This window comes from Schistocerca gregaria, chromosome 4 (assembly GCF_023897955.1).
Source record: "Schistocerca gregaria isolate iqSchGreg1 chromosome 4, iqSchGreg1.2, whole genome shotgun sequence".
NCBI classification, from domain to species: domain Eukaryota; kingdom Metazoa; phylum Arthropoda; class Insecta; order Orthoptera; family Acrididae; genus Schistocerca; species Schistocerca gregaria.
In genome coordinates this window covers 265,789,881-265,808,875 of record NC_064923.1, presented here as the reverse complement: position 1 = coordinate 265,808,875, position 18,995 = coordinate 265,789,881, and the positions used below count along the sequence as shown (strand labels likewise).

At 42.3% G+C, this 18,995-nt stretch overlaps 1 protein-coding gene across 1 annotated transcript in view; it reads right to left on the bottom strand.

Moving 5' to 3' along the window:
• Nucleotides 1-15,508, bottom strand: part of LOC126365950 (signal recognition particle subunit SRP72) — a 46,382-nt gene extending 30,874 nt beyond the window's left edge. The window contains exons 1-2 of the mRNA XM_050008734.1: nt 15,116-15,508; nt 14,886-15,003 (exon numbers count right to left, since the gene is read on the bottom strand). Coding sequence (XP_049864691.1) covers nt 14,886-15,003; nt 15,116-15,218 — 221 coding nt within the window. The 5' untranslated portion in view covers nt 15,219-15,508. The remainder of the gene's footprint in view (nt 1-14,885; nt 15,004-15,115) is intronic.
• Nucleotides 15,509-18,995: the final 3,487 nt, after the last annotated feature.

Genomic DNA, 18,995 nt, shown 5'->3' with positions numbered 1-18,995 from the left:
GAACTAATTTAGTTATGCAACAAAACGTTTATACCAATTTACACACATCAAAATTAGGGCATGGGAAAATTACAAAAACCACAGAAATTAATCAAAGATATAGGTATGGAAGTGGTGTGTCATTGCTGTTATCTATGCTGTTGTCTTCAGAAGATTAGTGTGGTGTAGCTGCCTACCCTAGTCTGTATTGTGTAAGCCTCTTCATTGTTATGTACTTACTGCAACCTATAAAATCGCCCCCTCCCCTTCCACACACACACACACACACACACACACACACACACGCACGCACGCACGCACGCACGCACGCACGCACTTCCATCCATTACCAAACTGACAGTTCCTTGATGCCTCAGATGTGACCTATCAACAGATCCTTTTTTAGTCTGGTTGTGCCAGAACTTTTTTTCCCAACTCAATCCAGTACCTTCCAAATAACAGAGAAATGGAAAGATACGAACTCACCTGGTGCGACAATTGATAAAAAGGTGTTACTGTTAATATTTTTATTTGCAGAGGATCAGATACCAATGACAAAGTGTAGGTGATTTAGAAAGGTCTGCATATAAATTTCAAAACTACCCACAAAGAATAACACAAAAGTTTCAGAAACTAAACCAAAGATAATGGCTGTAAATGAAAAAATCTTTTGACAGTAAAAATTTCAGTCAATAATAAAATAACAGGTGATTTATATATTTATGTAGCCGTACTTCACAATTTGCAATCACAATAATCGTAAAGAAGAATTTAATGTAGTGTAAAAAATTAAGTGGAATATAAAAGTCTTAAGAAAACAAATGAGGAAAGAAATACAAATCAGATTTCATGATGTGATCTCAAAATCAGCACTTCTATATGGGACTGAGTCAGAATAAACAGCACATAGGTAACATGCTTAGGTTCCTTGAGCAATAAAAATATTTACACATTCTGGGTGGGATAGTTTTCTCAGCACACTATTTATAGTAAGTACAAGAGTAGTTTGAAAAGTTCTCGGAACCACCACCAGAGGTCAGCACTAGCACAACGAGGCAAGACTGTGCCTTTAGGATAGCACCCTGCAGCTGCTGTTCAGCAGCTACATTGCAAGTGGAGCTATAGTATAGGCAGAAGTCGTCAGCATACAAGGAAGATGAGACAGACATTCCCACCACCACAGCGAACCCATTAATTGCAATCAAAAAGAGGCAGACACTTAAGACAGATCCTTGCGGTACCCCATTCTCCTGAACTCGGGAGGAACTATGGGAGGCCACAACTTGCACACAGAAGGAACGAAGCGATAGAAAATTTTGTATGAAAATCGGGAGCAGACCAAGGAGATCCCAACCATGTAGTGTAGAGAGGATGTGATGTCGCCATGTCATATCGTATGCCTTCCATATGAAAAAAAAAAAAAAAAAAAAAAAAAAAAAAAAAAAAAAAGCAGTGACCAGATGCTGATGGCGGGCAAAGGCCGTATGGATGGCAGACTCCAGGTACACCAGATTATCGGTGGCAGAGCAGCCGTTACGGAACCCACCTGGAGACGGAGCCAGAAGGCCCCGAGGCTCAAGTAGCCAACTCAACCTCTGGCTCACCATGCGTTTGAGCAACTTGCAAACAACGTTTGTGAAGCTAATGGGGCGGTAGCTGTCCACCTCCAGTGGGTTCTCACCAAGTTTCAACATGGGAATTACGACGCTTTCCTGCCATTGCGACAGGGACTCACCCTCATCCCAGATACGATTGAAAAGGTCTAGGAGGCGTCACTGGCAGTCCACCGAGAGGTGCTTGAGCATCTGACAGTGGATGCGATCTGGCCCGGGAGCCGTATCAGGGCAAGCGGCTAGGGCACTTTGGAATTCCCACTCACTGAACTGAGCATTGTACAACACAAGGTGGCGTGTGTGAAATCAAAGGCTCCGAAGTTCCAACAGCTCTTACAGGGAGCTGACAGCCAGTGGGTAATTCACAGAAACGGAAATCTGAGCAAAATGCTCCGCTAAGCGGTTTGCAATTGTGTCGGAGTCAGTACAGACAGCTCTATTCAGTGAAAGCACAGGTACGCTGACGGGGGTCTGATAGTATAGCCATAGAGTCGCCTAATCTTGGCCCAAACCTGCGATGGAGAGGTATGGAGGCCGATGGTGGAGACATACCTTTCTCAGCACTCCTGTTTGCATTGGCGAATGAGGCAGCAGGCTTGCGCACGGAGCCGTTTAAAGCCGATGAGTTGTTCCAATGAGGGATGCTGCCTGTGACCTTTAATCGCCTCAGCAATCTCTGGCTACCACCAAGGCACAGTCCTCCACTGAGAGGACCCAGAAGTACAGGGAATGGCAGATTTTGCAGCAGTAACGAAGCCAGTGGTGACCGACTAAACCACCGCATCAATGGCGTCATTGGAAAGACGCTAAATAGTGACAGTGGAGGTGAACAAGTCCCAGTCAGCCTTATTCATAGCCCATCTGCAGGAGCGCCCAGGAGTGACGCTATGGCAATGATCGGAAAGTGGTCACTACCGCACAAGTCGTCATGCACACTACATTGAACAGATGGTAATAGGCTAGGGCTGCAGATCGAAAGGTCGATGGCTGAGTATGTGCCATGCACCATACTGAAAAGTGTGAAGGCACCATTATTTAACAGAGAAAGGTCAAGCTGAGCCAATACTTGCTCAACGATGCTGCCTCAGCCTGTTGCCACTGATCCACCCCACCAAGCGTTATGGGCATTGAAGTCGCCCAGTAACAGAAAAGGTGGTGGCAATTGAGCTATCAGCACAGCCAGGACATGCTGCAGGACATCACCATCCGGTGGAAGATAGAGACTGCAGAGAGTTACAGCCTGAGGCATCCATACCCGAACAGCAACAGCCTCTAAAGGTGTTTGTAGAGGAACAGACTCGCTGTAAAGAGTGAAGGACATAGATGCAGATGCCACCAGATACCCTCTCATAAGCTGCCCGGTTCCTATAATAACTCTGGTAGCCACTTTAATTAGCAATCAAAATAAACTGTAGAATTTTCAGCCTTGGGCACATTTTAGTTTATTTGAACTGATAACTATTTTGGCTTTAGGGGATCGCCACATCTTAAAGAAGCAGAGGATATGGAGTCATGAACTCAGTCAATGAGACCTCATTAAATAATTAACAGCTTTTGAATGGGGAACCACTCTGTTGTGCCCCCTTTCCCTCCCCTCCTAACTTCAGTGGACTCATTTTAGATTCAGTCAAATCGTTTTTTTTTCTTCATTTTTTCTGCAACATCAATTGTTTTTTTCTTTTTTAAGTCAATATTCTCAATCTGTGTCACACTTGACAAACTGTTTCCAAATAACATGTTTAACAACTTCTATAAAATCTCTTACTTTTAGGACTTGTTATCTGTTTGAAAATCTGTTGTATCAACAGACAGCGTCAACTTTGCATATGTTGAAGTAACAATAATAAGCCTGGCTATTCTTCCTCAAGGAAAACAATTTTGAAATTGGGATAAATTCTCTTCAAACAAAGCAACACCCATTTACTTCAATTTCTGAAACCCTCGCAAAGGAACATTTCAAATGATTTCCACCACATTAAAAAATGAAATCTTCAGTTATCAACAATGTGTGTGTGGGATTTTAGTTTATTCCATACAGCTCTTTCCACAGTGCCTCCAATGCCATCCACAGCAACTTTGTCATGTGACATGGCAAAGACATTCTATTCATTGGATAGCATTGAAAGTTCTGTGATGCAAGGCATGTTGGTGAGACTGTAGTTATCTTTAAACTGGGCACCAAACTTTTCTGAAAATGTCATTATCATGATTTAGTTAATGCACATGAATGGTGACAGTCATCAAAACAACTATCATGGAGTCACACTACATACTTTCCATGGTTTAGCTTGTCAATGAGAAATGTGAATAACGGGTCTTCATGTGTCTAAGCAAATACTGTGAACAGTTAGCAATCTGAACTGCATTTTGACACATAAGGAGTTAATTTTCACGAAGTCAATTTGCAGCATTTAGCACTTGATTCAACATACAATCATTCAATAGAACAAGGCCGTCTGTCCAAGAGGGCACTAAAATGGGAAGTGATGTAATTAAGACTGCAATATGAAATTCTATGTTCTGAAAATAAGGGAGCACAACACAGTTCCTACGAGAGAGAGAGAGATAAATGAGGCAGAATTAAATAATATACCAAATTGTCCAATAAAAAAAAAAGAAGCCTACAGACCTGACAAGATTCCCATTATATTCTATATTTAATATGTAGAGAAACTGACACTGGTGTCAGTTTACCGTAAGTCACTGGAACAACTGCATGTGCTATGTGACTTAGAAGAGGTACAGGTCATTCATATCGATAAGAACAGCCATTATTTCCAAGCAGTCATGATGATTTTTCATAGGTTTGTGGAAGACTGTGTTTTAAGTTAAGTGCTCCATATAATTACAGTAAATAGTATTGGTAAAAACTACGAAAATGTTCTAAATGTAAGGGAAAAACGTTTCTTGAGATGTTAGATGTTTTGTGTGTGTTGGGAACAGCCAGTACTCAGTGGTATAGATTGTCTTCCTGTTGATGTTCATTTCTTATTAGTTTTGTGTTTCTGTATTTAATCCTCTGGCCATGATGCAGTTGTTAGACACACAGCCTTCAACTGTCTCCTTCATCAGCCACTCCATGCATACTGTTTGAGGTTGTTCTGTCATCAGAACAAGATTAGCAATTCCATGGAGTGTGTACAAAATAAACAGTGAAATGGAGCTCTATTAGTCCACAGGGGAAATGACATAGTATTCTTCCACAGTTTAGCCAATGGCTTTAATTGGTGTTGTAACCAAGTGTATCACTGAAATAGATACAGACTTCAAGAATGTCTATATTACAGATATAAGCAGCTTGCAGCAAAGGTTCCATGCAGTCCACAGACTTCATTTAAATGCGCCAGAAAAGGCGTTACTACGCTACAATAATAATGTGGAAAATAGGATTAGTGGCAAACAAATGCAAATTACAGTGTCTAGTGTCAGTTGTAAACAATAAAATCATCAGTCTGATGCAGATTACAAAGTGGTTTAAACTGCATAGGACAGAGTTTGATGAACCACAATTTTTAACAAGCTCCACAAGTTAACTCACTCACTGATAGCAACCAGAAAATAAAAGCCCCACACAAAGTCACTGAAGATTTTTTAGGGTAAATGTGGTATTACAAATGCTGATGGACGAAGAACTAGTAATCGTTTTAACTGAAGTGTAAATGCCCAGATTTTATTGTATTACACCATGATGTTCAATCACTTAAGAACAGAACTACATCAGAAGCACTACTCCAGTATAAACTGAATATAGACATAATCTGCTTTACTGAACATTGGCTACAGGACAATGAAGTATAATTAGCTTCAATAGCAACATACATATTGGCAAGTTGTTTTAGCAGAGAGTTCTCAAAATATGGTTTTTACTGCTTTCTCAAACACTATATTAACCCAATCGCAAAAGACTAAGAACTTTACTATTAAATCACCGGAACTTAATTTCATGATTATTAAACATATGCACAGCACCCAGTGGCAATCTGCCAGTCCACACAACTCAGCAAGTTTATTTCATTTTAAGGGGCCAGATGAACTTTTTGTTGCCGCAGTTGTCACCCGCTTAAGGGAGTGCGCACCACCAGTATGTCAATTGTGTAAAATTTGTTCTCCGTGTGATCAAATTTTAAATGTGAAATTTAAAACCTTCCCTGCATATACATTGTTCCAGAAATTTTAAGGAACATATTTTAACTGTTTGGGTATTGTATTTTCTGAGAAGAGAACTGGGGAGCAACCCAGCATTTACCTAAATGAGCATGGGAAACTACATAAAAACCACACACGTCATTATTATGCAACACACATTCAATCCTGCTTTGGCTTACAGTCCTGTCTCACAAAGCTGGAGCAATGTACATTACATCATGCAAGTGGGACATTATTTCAAAAGGCAGCAGTGCTACAAATGCATTGATAAATATGACCACAACACAGTCTTCTTTTTCGTTTCCCATTTGTGCCACATCAGTGCAGGGTTGACATGGTTATTAACTGATTTGGCACAGTTAATTTAAAGGTTCCTGTCATCACCCTGTTACCCCCTGGGATGGAATACATGTATCCCAACTGCCTACATATAGCATTACTCAAGTGGAAGTGAGTGAAGGTTTTCTAAATGTTTACAAATGATGTAAACAAGGTAGGACTTTGGTACCAGTATGGTATTAACCTAGTGGGATGTGGTAAACTACCTGAAAGCCACAGCCAGGCTGGCAGGCACAACACTGACCCTCACTGTTAGGCTGCCAGGTGGATTCGATCTGAGACCAGCACACCTCCCTGTCCTGTAAGCGAAGCTTTAACATACACAGCTATGCAGGGTGCAGGGGCTCTTACACACCCTGTGGTTGTGGATTCCAAGCCAACTAAGTTACCTAAACTGCTGACTTTTGCAGGAGGGAGGGAGGGAGGGAGGGAGGGTCTATTGCATTCAATACGATACACAACACTCACTACCAACCAAATTAACAAAATGTACAAATTCCACTACTAATCAATATTCATCACAGACACAAACAACAAATTCACAAGCAGAGTACTGAGCATTTGTTACAGTGTTAAGTTTAAAGAGAACACATAGCAGCAGTTGCATAAAAGTACTTGAAAAAAGAACTTCCTCTGAAAAAAATCAGAATTATTAATTTCTTACTGGCTAGGGAAAATTGGGAAAGCATTTCCATTCATAACAATGTTGACAGCATGTACATAAAGTTTTCAGAATGTCTTCCTTCATTATTTTAATGTAACAATTCTATTCTAAGTAGGAAAACATTAGAACTTGTGGCAACACTGACATGCCATGACATCTCTGGCGTGCAAAAACTCTTTGGGCCAAGGCGACCATTATGTTCTGTCTATGATACTTTCGACGTGTAATGAGGTATATCTGAAGTGTGACAATAAATGTGCTCATTGTTTTAACAAGTGGATTGACAGATTTATAATGATTAGGACCCAAACCACCCACACTGGTGGCCCTGACGACAGTTTGTAATGCTCTTCCCGTATTCTACCCGAGTTCAATAACAATCGCCATGTGGCCTACAAAACGAGGTGTACCACCGTACGATTTCTATGGTCAGAATCTGACCATGCCACCCACCTGCACTACGCATGGACTCTATACATCTAACATTACGAGGCCCCCCCGAACTGCAAGTGGATTGCAGAACCACAACAATCACAGACAATGCATATGTACCGTCCGCCATCTTGCCTCAAGATCATTCTTTTGAACATACAGGACAAAGTGTGAAAAGAGATCCGGACATTCCACCGCTAACGTCACACGCTCACTGCGCAAACCCCCCCCCCCCCCCCTCAGAACTTTGCACCAACTTTCGGAGCAGTGCCACAACACGGCTTCTACATCATCCACACCATGAATTGGTTCCACACCTGGCTACGCATAACCTCAATTTTCTGATCGAACTGAACAGTGTATAGTGAATGTGACCTCTCCTAGTACCTTGACCACTTTTGCTAGACATCAGACAGCAATAACGACCAATGGAAGGGGTGTAACAGGGCCCATGACCTACCCCCCCCACCCCCACCCCCCCCACGGCAGACGCCATATTCACTGCTCCCACACCTGTGGCTCTTGCACACCCTGTGGTCGTGGATTCCAAGCAAACTAAATTACCTAAACTGCTGACTTTTGCAAAAATGCAGCCCAACACATGGATCGCGTTAGTCAACTCTATTTTCGCCGCCACAGGCATTGACCCAGAAGAATCACTCCCCGTGTGTGTGGTGGAACATTTGCATGACCATTTGGATTTGATGAGCGACACTGATCAGCCCGCCACCTTCACCGAAATATACGAACGCAAAGAGACTCATTTGTGAAAGACTTTCTCGAGCTCCAAACGAGATTATTCATCATATCATTCATGAGAAACACCTGCCGACCTCACCTCATCCGGACTATGGCGACGACTCTGCGCCCTCGCACCTGTGGATTTGCTACTCGATACAGAGTTATGGTCGATGTGGCTTGTCAAAATGCCGGAAGCATTACAACTACAGCTCCTGCCACTGACCAACAGCACTTTGGACGAGAAGCTTTGGGTCGCGGATCGAGCTTTCAGGATTATTAACAGGCGAGTGCACAGCCTGAAGAGTGGGGGTAACGATCTCAACAGCACGCCACTGCCCGTTCCCCCTCCAGGATTCAGGTGAGCTCATTTCCTCAGCACTCACACTACGACAGTGGTGACATCTGCCCGGAACCAGATACAGCCTCCACGACATCTGCAATGACAACTGACACCGCACTGCAGCACTCCACAATGGACACAGCCAACACCAGGACTTCTACATCACCCCCGCCTAATGCAGCCTGGCCGCTGTGTTGGTTCCATGCCAACTTTCAGACGTCTCAAAGACCGCACAATCATGGACAATTATCCAGTACTGAACATTCAGAACTTCGCTTCTCAGTTGGCAGGCGCTAAAATTTTCAGTGCGGTAGACTGTGAGAGAGTATCACCAAATACCAATGTACGAACAAGATATCCCTAAAACCGCTATCACCACACCCTTCGGCCTCTTCGAATATGTTTACATGCCTTACGGATTTGAAAACGCCGCCCAAACATGGCAGGGGTTCTTAGACACAGTGTTATGACCCCTACCTTTCTGCTACATGTACCTGGATGACATTTTGATCTTTTCTTCCTCTTGGGAAGAACATGAGCTTCACATCCGGGCACAGTTTGACACTTAACAATCCCACAATGTGATTGTCAACAAAGACAAATGCAAACTGAGACAGGATTCTGTTGTTTTTCTGGGACACATAGTTTCAGCCGATGGTATCCGGTCCACACAAGAGAAAATAGACATTATCAAACAGCTACCGATACCAGAAATGTACCATGGACTCCACCGGTTCTTAGGAATGATCAATTTTTTCCTCCGTCACGTTCCAAGAGCCGCCGAACTACAGGTCCCCTTCACAGACGCACTGCGCGGGCTGCAAACGTCAGAGGTCATGCGCGCGTCTTTCAAAAAACTGAAAACAGCACTCGCGGAAGCCATCACGCTTGCCCATCCACACCTAGACGCAACACTTTCGCTCACCACAAATGCTAGTGAAATATTTATCAGTGCAGTACTTCAACAACATAGAGGAGAGGTGGTGCAACGTCTTAATTTCTTTTCAAAAAAAACTTTCTCCCTCTCAGTGCAAATGGTCCGCTTTCAACAGAGAGCTCTTCGCAGTCTACGAAGCCACTACATATTTCCACAAAGACATCGAGGGACGCTTCCTCACGATCTTCACAGACCACAAACCTCTCGCCCAAGCACTCTCAAACCCTCCAGCCGCCCCACCTCCTAGGAGGTTCCGTTATTTTGACCTTATTTCACAATGCACAACTAATGTACAATACGTTCGAGGATCCGACAACATAGCCGCTGATTATTTCTCCCAGATCTCGGGCATATCTTCCTCAATCGACTTCGACGCTCTTGCTCGAGCGCAAACAAATGACTCCTCCTTGGCAAGCCTTTTATCTGACAATAACCACTCTCTGCACCTGGCGTGTAAGACGGTCCCCGGCACACGCTCGGAGCTATAGTGTGACACTTCCACTGGCATGCCACATCCCCTTGTCCCCTCCTCTTTGCATCGCTCGGTGTTTGACGCACTGCAAAGTCTCACGCATCCGAGCATTCGCACAACTATGCACATCGTCGCCGAGCATTTCGTATGGCCTTCGCTTCACAAAGATTGTTGCGAGTGGTGTCGCACTTATATTTAGTGCCAGTGGTCCGAAGTCTGACGCCACTGCACGCCCCCCCTCAGGCTTCTTCCACTCTCCTTCTGGCAGACTCCACCACATCCACATCGACATTGTCAGACCCCTTCCCCAGGTGGATGGTTACCGATAGGTGCTTGCTTTTATCAAAAGAACAACTAGATGAGTCGAGGCAACCCCTCTAGCCGATATTTTGGCAGAAACAGTCACCAACACTGTCCTCTCCACATGGGTCGCACGTTTCGTCTGCCCCGAAACCATTACTACAGACCAAGGCCGCCAATTCGAGGCGGTCCTCTTCACAAAAATGTGCTAACTCTTCAGCGTCAACCGCATTCGCTCGACAGCCTACCACCCCCAATCAAACGGCTCAGTGGAATGATGGCTCCGCACATTAAAGACAGCGCTAATGTGCCACGAGGAACGGTGGTTACACACTCTCCCGTGGGTACTGCTAGGCCTCTGTTCTGTATATAAAGATGACTTGCAGTGCTCGGTGGCCGAACTGCTCTATGGCGAGCCGCTGACCCTACCAGCCGAGTTTGTCGAGCTTGCACCGCTCCAAGATACCATCGAACACCTCTTGCTAATCGAGAACATACCACAGATGATATGAGCGCAGAGAGCACCCGCTCCGAAAGCACACACTCCACCTAAAACATTTGTGCACCAGCAGTTGGCCGCGTGTGAAGCTGTGATGCTTAGGGACTATACAGTGCACGCCGCCCTGCAACCCCCATACACAAGCCCTTACAGGGTACTTGGGCGCTCGTCGAATACATTCAACATCTGTATCAAAGGCAAACCCTTGACAGTGTCAGTGTCCCGACTCAAGCTGGCGTGGGTCACCGCAGACAACACCTCCAGCGACCCAACACCAACGACCACGTCAGACAACGACCTCCACACCACCGCCGCCTCAAGGGACGACATGCTGGCCACGCCTCCTTCCCCAACACCGGGACCCTCACTGGGCAGAGTCCGGGGTCCACACCCTTCACCCCCACCCTCTCCTGCTACGCCTGTCACACACTTCTCACCCGACATTCAACAACCCACTACTGTCACCATCGAAGTCTCACACTTTTCACCGTCTGACATCTTTATAACTACCACAAATAATTCTCTCTTAGTCATCCATGCCCCCGCCCCCATCCCCTCTGCCGATGATGAAACCTTCCAACTTTCCGTTCTCCACTCCTCACCAATCCCCAATTCCTTAGATCCTTCCCTCATTCAATCTTTCATTGGCGCCATGGGGACACTGTACATGTTGTACCACGTGTCTCCGTCTATTCCCCCACCCCGTCACCTCACAAACCGGTCACCGCATATTCCCATTGGTGTGGCACCGTGATTAAATTTTTCCATCCAAAAGGGCTTGAAACCCGGCCCCACTACACCCAGTTCCCACTCCGGACGAAGATGGCACGACACCTGCACCCTCCCCCCACAACAGCCAGAGCCTCATGCTCCTCCGCACTGCAGAGGGGGCGGGGGGGGGGGGGGGAGGGGGAATGGCTCTGTGGCAACATTGATGTGCCATAACATCTCCGGGCCCAAAAACTCTTTGGACCAAGGTGGCCATTACATTCTGTCTATGTGATACTTTTGATTTGTAATGACGTATATCTGAAATGTGACAATAAATGTGCTCATTACTTTAACAAGAGGATCAACGAGTTGTTATTGATAATGAGAAGGACCCAAACCACCCACAAACCGATGAAAAATAAGCAATGGGTAACTAAAGCCACAAAATTTTCAGTGTGAGAACATTTTCTACATTTTTTTAAATAAAAAATTGAGTTGCACAAGAATTTGCAGAATATTCTAAAGCCTACAAAAGAATCAGTGGTAGAGAAGTCCAGCAAGGCATTGGCTATAAATCAGCCTGTTCCACAATTCACCTGGCTGTGTCAGATATGCATGTGTTTGTACCATCTACCTATCTACTTGTAGTCAGCAAACATTACATTTTTTGAAAGTATTCCCCAATAGTGCCACCTTTTAGCTAGCATTTTTTTCTGCAGTGCTGCTGAGTCAAGTGGGCTGTTACTGCCACTTACCCATAGGTTTTACTGCAACTTTGTTCAATAGTTCCATGTTTTGGAAGGGGGATTTTTACTTTTCTTGAATTGTAATGCATAACCGACTGTTCTCATTCTTACCCTACTTTCAGCTTCGTTACATAACTGATGATGACAGTAGCCGATATACCATAATAAATGGAAATACATTATGTGATGATCTAGATCATATATTCCACAAGAAATCAAAGATTACACTCATTCATTGAATTTATTGCCTTGTATTTAATAGAATATGATGGAGAATCTTGATTAAGGAAGGAAACAATCATTCCTTGCAGAGATGCAATCCTTTAATAGAAACTACATAGATGTCTGGACCAGTACCAAAGTTAAACTCAATTTGTTCAGTAAAGCTGCAAACAAGAAAATGTACATGATGCAATTTGATACACTGACATTTCCGGTTGGTTAATTAGAATAAATGATCCGTGTGCAACAACAAGAAGGATACAATGATAACACTGGTGAAGCTGGCAGGCTGAAGTGGGAATTTGTATGGTCTCACACAAGCTCAAAGATTTTAACAAGCATTTCAGTGCTTTTCTGTTATCAGCAGTATCATGGAAACTTAACATTTTGATGATGATGTAATGAAAATAAGTCAAAGCACATGCGAAGAATTCACTGAAACATTCATTTTTGAAGAATGCAAATGATAAAAAACCACAGACTCAGAAATACAAAAGTTGGAGTTACTGCTCAGAAGCAATTGGAAATATGGTGTATATATGTGGATACCTGACCTTGTCTAAAGTGTAAACTTACTTTCAAAATCACATAACTCTGTAACCTTAAAGGATATATTATGCTGAAATGAATACGCCAATATATTGTTGGTTGTACTGACAATTTCTCTTCTAAATATGAGTAGTGGAAAATTAAAATACCAATCACAGAAAAGGAAGGCTGTGTGGAGGAAACACACAGAATCACTTTATAAAGGAAAGGTACTTAAAGAAGTTATGGAAAGGGGAGAAGTGGATAAAGAAGAGATGGAGCATGCAAGACTGCTAGTAAAATTTCACAGAATAGTAAAAATACTATGCCCAAACCATCACACTCTGAATAGATGATATTCCCTCAGAGTTATTAAGTTGTCTGGGATACCCACCAACAACAAAACTGGCCTACATTTATGAATATGTAGTCCTAGAAAAGACGTTTGTTAATGCTGACTGGCAACACTTTGAAATTATGAAACTGTCAAGGGAAATTTTGGGCAGGAGGGTGCAGCTATATACAACTTATACAGGAACTGGAGTGAACATAGTTGCATCCCATCCCCATGTTTTCAATCTCTACATACAACAACCAGTGAGGGAAACTATGTACAAAACTGGACATAGAATTAAACTACAGAGAACTTTTAGGCTTGCCAATGACACTAATTCTGTCAGACTGCAGAGGATTTAAATCATGTGAATGGAATGGATATTGCCTGGAAAGGAGGTGATAAAATGGAACAATAATATGAAAGTGCTACCAAAGAAGCGTATTTGAATGAAGACAGGTGGTGCTAAGAGAATTATGTTGGGAAATGCGATATGGGAAGTAGTTGATGGTTTTTTTATATTTAGGCACAAGAATACTGATGGCAGAAGTAAAGAGTGTATAAAATCCTGTTTAGAATAGAGGAATGTGTTAACACTGAATATAAAATTAAGTGTTAGAATGTCTTCTCTGAAGGTATTTGTCTGGGTTGTAGCCTTACATACAAGTAAAACATAGGCGACTAGAGGAGACAGAAGAGTTTTAAATATGGTGTTACAGAAGAATATTGAGGATCATATGTGTGGATTAAATAACTAATTAAGAGCTACTGAATCAGATTATGAGAAAGAGGAATTTATGGTACAACATAAGGGAAGGGACTCTTTGGTATGATACATTCTGAGGCATCAAGAAATACTCAGTTTGGTAATTTAGTAAGCAAGCAGTTTTGAGTGAGTGTAGTTGTGTAGAGATGAAGATACTTACACATGACAGATTAGCAGTGAGAGGTCCTGTATACCTGTCTTTAGACTGAAAACACCAAGACCAGTTGTTGAAATCACTCAGTGCTAGTTCAGTTATTTCAGAGTTCAGCAAAACAAAAGGCATCACTTCTATATTTAACACTGAGGCTTTAAATTATTTGTAAAGAAAAATCCTAAGGCTGAGAAACAGATGGACTACGAGAGGCAATTGATTCAATATACTTCAACCCAAGGTCAACTGGTACCCATCTTTCGGAAATCTGAGACCATCATAATTTTTAAGGCTCTTCAATGAACCACTTAGCTTCCACAGGCTCTATATATTACAGTTATTTGCTGATTTGACAAAAACTCACTGAAAAGGCTATATTGCAATACTCAGAACCTAATGGAAGTCCTGCAACTGTTTACTACATTCCCCATAAATAAATCAATACAGTACAAATACTGGGGTCATTGCTACATTCTTTCGCCGAATATAAAAGTTCAAAAAAACTAGCACTAGGAGTTTTCTGCTTATCCGTGACATAAGAATGCAAGCAAGCCTTCTATTTCTAAAGTTAATTGTGAAGTGTGCTGTGACCATACCAAAATAACAGTTTGGTATACACAAGGTTGTACCTTTAACTACATCTTGCATCTCGGTATGTAAATAACAGTAAACATTTAACTGCCAAAACTGGTAAAACTATATGCGAAGGGGGGAAAAAATTGGTCCCATGACATTACTTGATAAGACCATTTTGATAGTTCACTTTTAGGGGGAAACTATTCCGCTGGATCTGTCCCTTTCCTATACCTCCAGTAGACCTGATTAAATTTGTAAATTAATTTCTTCACTCAGAAATACAGGTACACATCGTATATACTTTCAATTTCGTTCCCCTGACACACTGCAATGCTTAACGATAACAAGAACACACTATTAGAATGGTGTCAATTAACTGAATTACTTACGAGGATAGGTTACTTTGGTTAGTGATTGCTTTCAAACCCTCTTGAAACTTGTCAAGTTTAATGAAGCACACGACCTTGCAATGAAAGGCTTTTTCTTCGCCTGGGGCGTGTTGCAAGACTGTGGAAATTAAACAACAAATGTAAGAGACACTGTACAGCGAGTCCATATGGTTATTAAGTAAAAGGTCGGCTCAAAGTAACAAAAGAGGTGGCTAATACAGGTATCTTACTTTTATTAGCAGACTTCAGAGCTCTTTCATATTCTCCATTCTGCGCAAAGCGATTCAACTCAGCATACTGAGTACTTAGATTTACTTCCTTCGCTGATGCCATTTCGGCAATGCCGCTTTCAGAGCAGACACGTACACATCTTTGCTTCTGTCACAGGAAGCAATCCACAGATCAGTGATGCAATATGACAATCCACTTTGTGGGTTCATCTTTACCGATGACTATTTTAAATCACCAATTGTACTGGAAGATAAAGCAGAAAAAGGTTTCGTTGCATGTATTGTTGATCGTCGGTGACAGCAAACTGCGATCCCAAGGAAATATACCTAACACAGATTAGACGTTAGGTGCATCTGAAGATGGGGCTGGTATTCGTGAAATCGATAGCGCAATAAAGAAATGAAAAATCATCCTTGTAGCCAGAGGTTATTTTATTTATTATTTCAAGAATTAAAACTACTGAGATCAGAAGCTCCAGCAAAAAAGAAGAACAAGCAGGGTCTCTAACAGATATATGTATATCGCACAGGAAATACAGTGAAGCTACTGAACAACGGCGAAACACACCGGAAGAAGACACGACTCAAAATGGAACAAGAAATAGAACCTGATATCCAAAACGATAGTTTCACATGGGAAACACAACAACTAGCATGAATGACAAATTTGGATGGTGACACACAGCAATGTCATTCCTAAGTACAGCAACATAGATAGATTCATATCGTTATGTCAATGATCATTATTCGAAATACTAGCACAGAGTACATGAAGAAGAAACATACTTTAGAAGAAAAGAAAGCAACTGTTTCGCATAGGTAACGAGCAATGCAGAGGATTGAGCAGACATGTCGGGAGAACACTGAAGGTTTCTACATAGGCTACAGAAGAGGGCTCCAAAAGCATGACTGTTAACAAAGACTCAGCGGAGCGAGAGATTGACAGAGCACTCAATGCGATGAGCTTAAACAACTCAGATGCAAACAGTGAGATATTTTCGCATTTCTAATATCCGTGTGCAAGTGTTCAAAATCCATGACACAATTAGATCTCGTAAAAAGCATCATCACTCAAACGAAGAAGAAACAAGTAAATAGACATAATAACTATAAAACAACGGAAACTATTTAACTATGTACTGTATCGCGAATGTTCTTTTATGTAATACAGTATCAGTAGCTATGAAGATTAGAGCATCATGTGTCATATTCAAATATACAAAATACCAGCTGAAAAATGCTCCTGTCAGAACACAAAAAAAGTCGAATATCCTTCTCCTTAAGACTCGGAAATCAGGTGCCAAAATCCTGATTCCACCTTCCTCACCAAAAATTTTGGCATATGAATCTCTGCACACTATTTTGAGACAGAACATTCTGAATTCTTTTACTCAGTTTCTCTTTGTAGTGAAACCTTCATTCTCAGCATCTCCCTCTCACTACCGCTTTCTATATATGTTCCTCTCCTACAACCTTCTTTTTCTCCCATCGGCTCTTTCTCCTGTCTGTCTCTCCCCATGTCACTGCCTACATCCCTTTCTCTCTCTCTTCCTTCCCACTTCTCCTTCTTTGACTCTTTCATTGCCTGTCACACTGCCATCTTCTTTGCCCCATTCTTTCTCTCTCCCATTGCAACTATCCTTTTCTTTCTCATTTACAGTCTGCTGTCTTTCTCTTCAGCGAGTGACTGGTGCAGTGGTTGGCACACTAGACTCGTATTTAGGAGGACAACAGTTCAAATGCGCATCTGGCCATCCCGATTAAAATTTTCCACGATTTCCCTAAATCACTTAAGCAAATACCAGGATGGTTCCTTTGAAAGGGCACTGCCGACTTCCTTTCCCATCCTTCCCTAATCTGATAGGACCGATGACCTCGCTGTTTGGTCCCCTCCCCCAAATCAACCAACCTATATCTTCAGCCACCAGACTCTTCAGCACATATGACCTTGGACATGGTTTGTCCAGGGTTTTGGCCCCTAGACTGGGAAACTTAAAAATGTGGCTATAGTGGATGTCGGGAAGTGAGCAAAGTTTATCATGTTAAAGTTCGCTGGTCTGAGAGAACCAAAACTGTCCACTCATCTCCCTTGTTCATTTCCACTGTCTCTTCTCTCTTTTGGTATCAGTGCTACTACCTGCATCTATTTCTCCTTCCCTTTTATTTCCACTGTTTCTCACTGACCATCACTATCTTCTCACTCTTTGGCTCTCACTGCTTTTGTCTTCATGTATCTCTCTTTCACTACCTCTTTCTCTCTCACACTAATAATGTCTCCTCACGCTTCCACTATCATTGTATCACTGCTACTCTCTTTCAGCACAAAAATAAAACGCCAATATGTAAGGATGCCGAAATTTTTGGTGAGGAAGGCGAAGTGAGGACAGAGGCAGCTGGTGCCCCACTTTTCTGCCAGAATCTTTTAAAGACGAGCATATTAGCCTTTTCTGTGTTCCAATAGGAGCATTTTTCTCCTGGTTCCCTGCTTTTCCATGTTATAGCAGGCTGCGTTACTTACACACTGAAGCTCCAAAGAAGCTGGTGTAAGAGGTCCATGATTAAAGAATTTGTTGCCAGCCCACTCGAGCTGATGTAATTTCGATGTATTGCTCACGCGCTGCCTGCGATATGTAAGCTAGAAGAGAATCTGAGACAAAAGAGCAGTATTGAGTGCAGTAAGAACTGTGTGTTAGTAGGAGTAAGTTGTTGGTAGCGAGCAGTCCTGTCTGGTGTATCGTGTTGGCTGGGCCGGTCGTGTGCAGCGATGGCGGAGCCTGAGCGTTGTAGGATAAGGTAAAAGCAGCCTCGCGCAAATGTGGTATTGTTACATCAAGTCCCATGTTCCATTTTTGCTTTGTCTTTGTTTGATTTTGTGCTTAACTTTGAGTTGTGAAAATGCCACGAAAAACTGCTAACAGTACATCGCGAGTCGTAATGGGTGAAAAAGCCGACTTTAATAATTTGACTGATAATACTAGCGACACTCAGTGTCTTGATGATAATCCTCCAGTTACAGACAATCAATGCGTACCGACCACCAGTAATGATTATAATCTAAATGATGAGCAAACAAATTCAATTGTGTCCAATGTAAATTTAACGACAATCGATGACGCGGTACTTTCCGTTACAACAAACACTGTCCAGTTTGAGACGGCTGATTTGCAAAATTTACGTAGCGAAGAGATAATTGTTTCTAACGAAGGTGAACAACATACACAAAGCACGTCAGATTTAGTTGATTCCGCTGTAGTGACCAACAGTGCACATCCGATTAGCGAACCTTTTCGTGAATCAGACAATGACCAAATAGTTACACAAAATGTGACACTTGCAGGTACACCATCACACAGTACAGTGAATAGAGTCGCTAATTTTGGCTGGGATCAAGTTATAGCATTATTACTACAGCTCAACGAAAAATTCGACAACCATTTCAAACAACTTAATGAAAAATACGACAACCATTTCAAACAACTTACTGAATCGTGCAAACAACTTAATGAAAGTTTCAAACAGTCGAATGAAAAACATGTCAACCTTAATGAACAGAACAAACAACTTAGTGAACAGATTACAGCCGTTACCGTGCAACGTCATGCTACTAAAGAACAATTACGTGAGGAAATTAAGGCTTGTGCTAGGAATAGTAGTGAAGAAATTAGATCCGTTGCACAAGAATTAAGTAATACACATGCAGCCACAACTAAATTACTTAGAGATGAAATTAGTGCAATCGCTATACAATGTTCTGAAAACGCAACACAGTTACGCGACGAGTTTAAATTAACGCCAGCAGAACTTTCACGCACTGTGGATGCGAAAGTAGACACGAAATTTGACCAACAGAACAACCAAATTGACGAACGTTTTAAAGTGA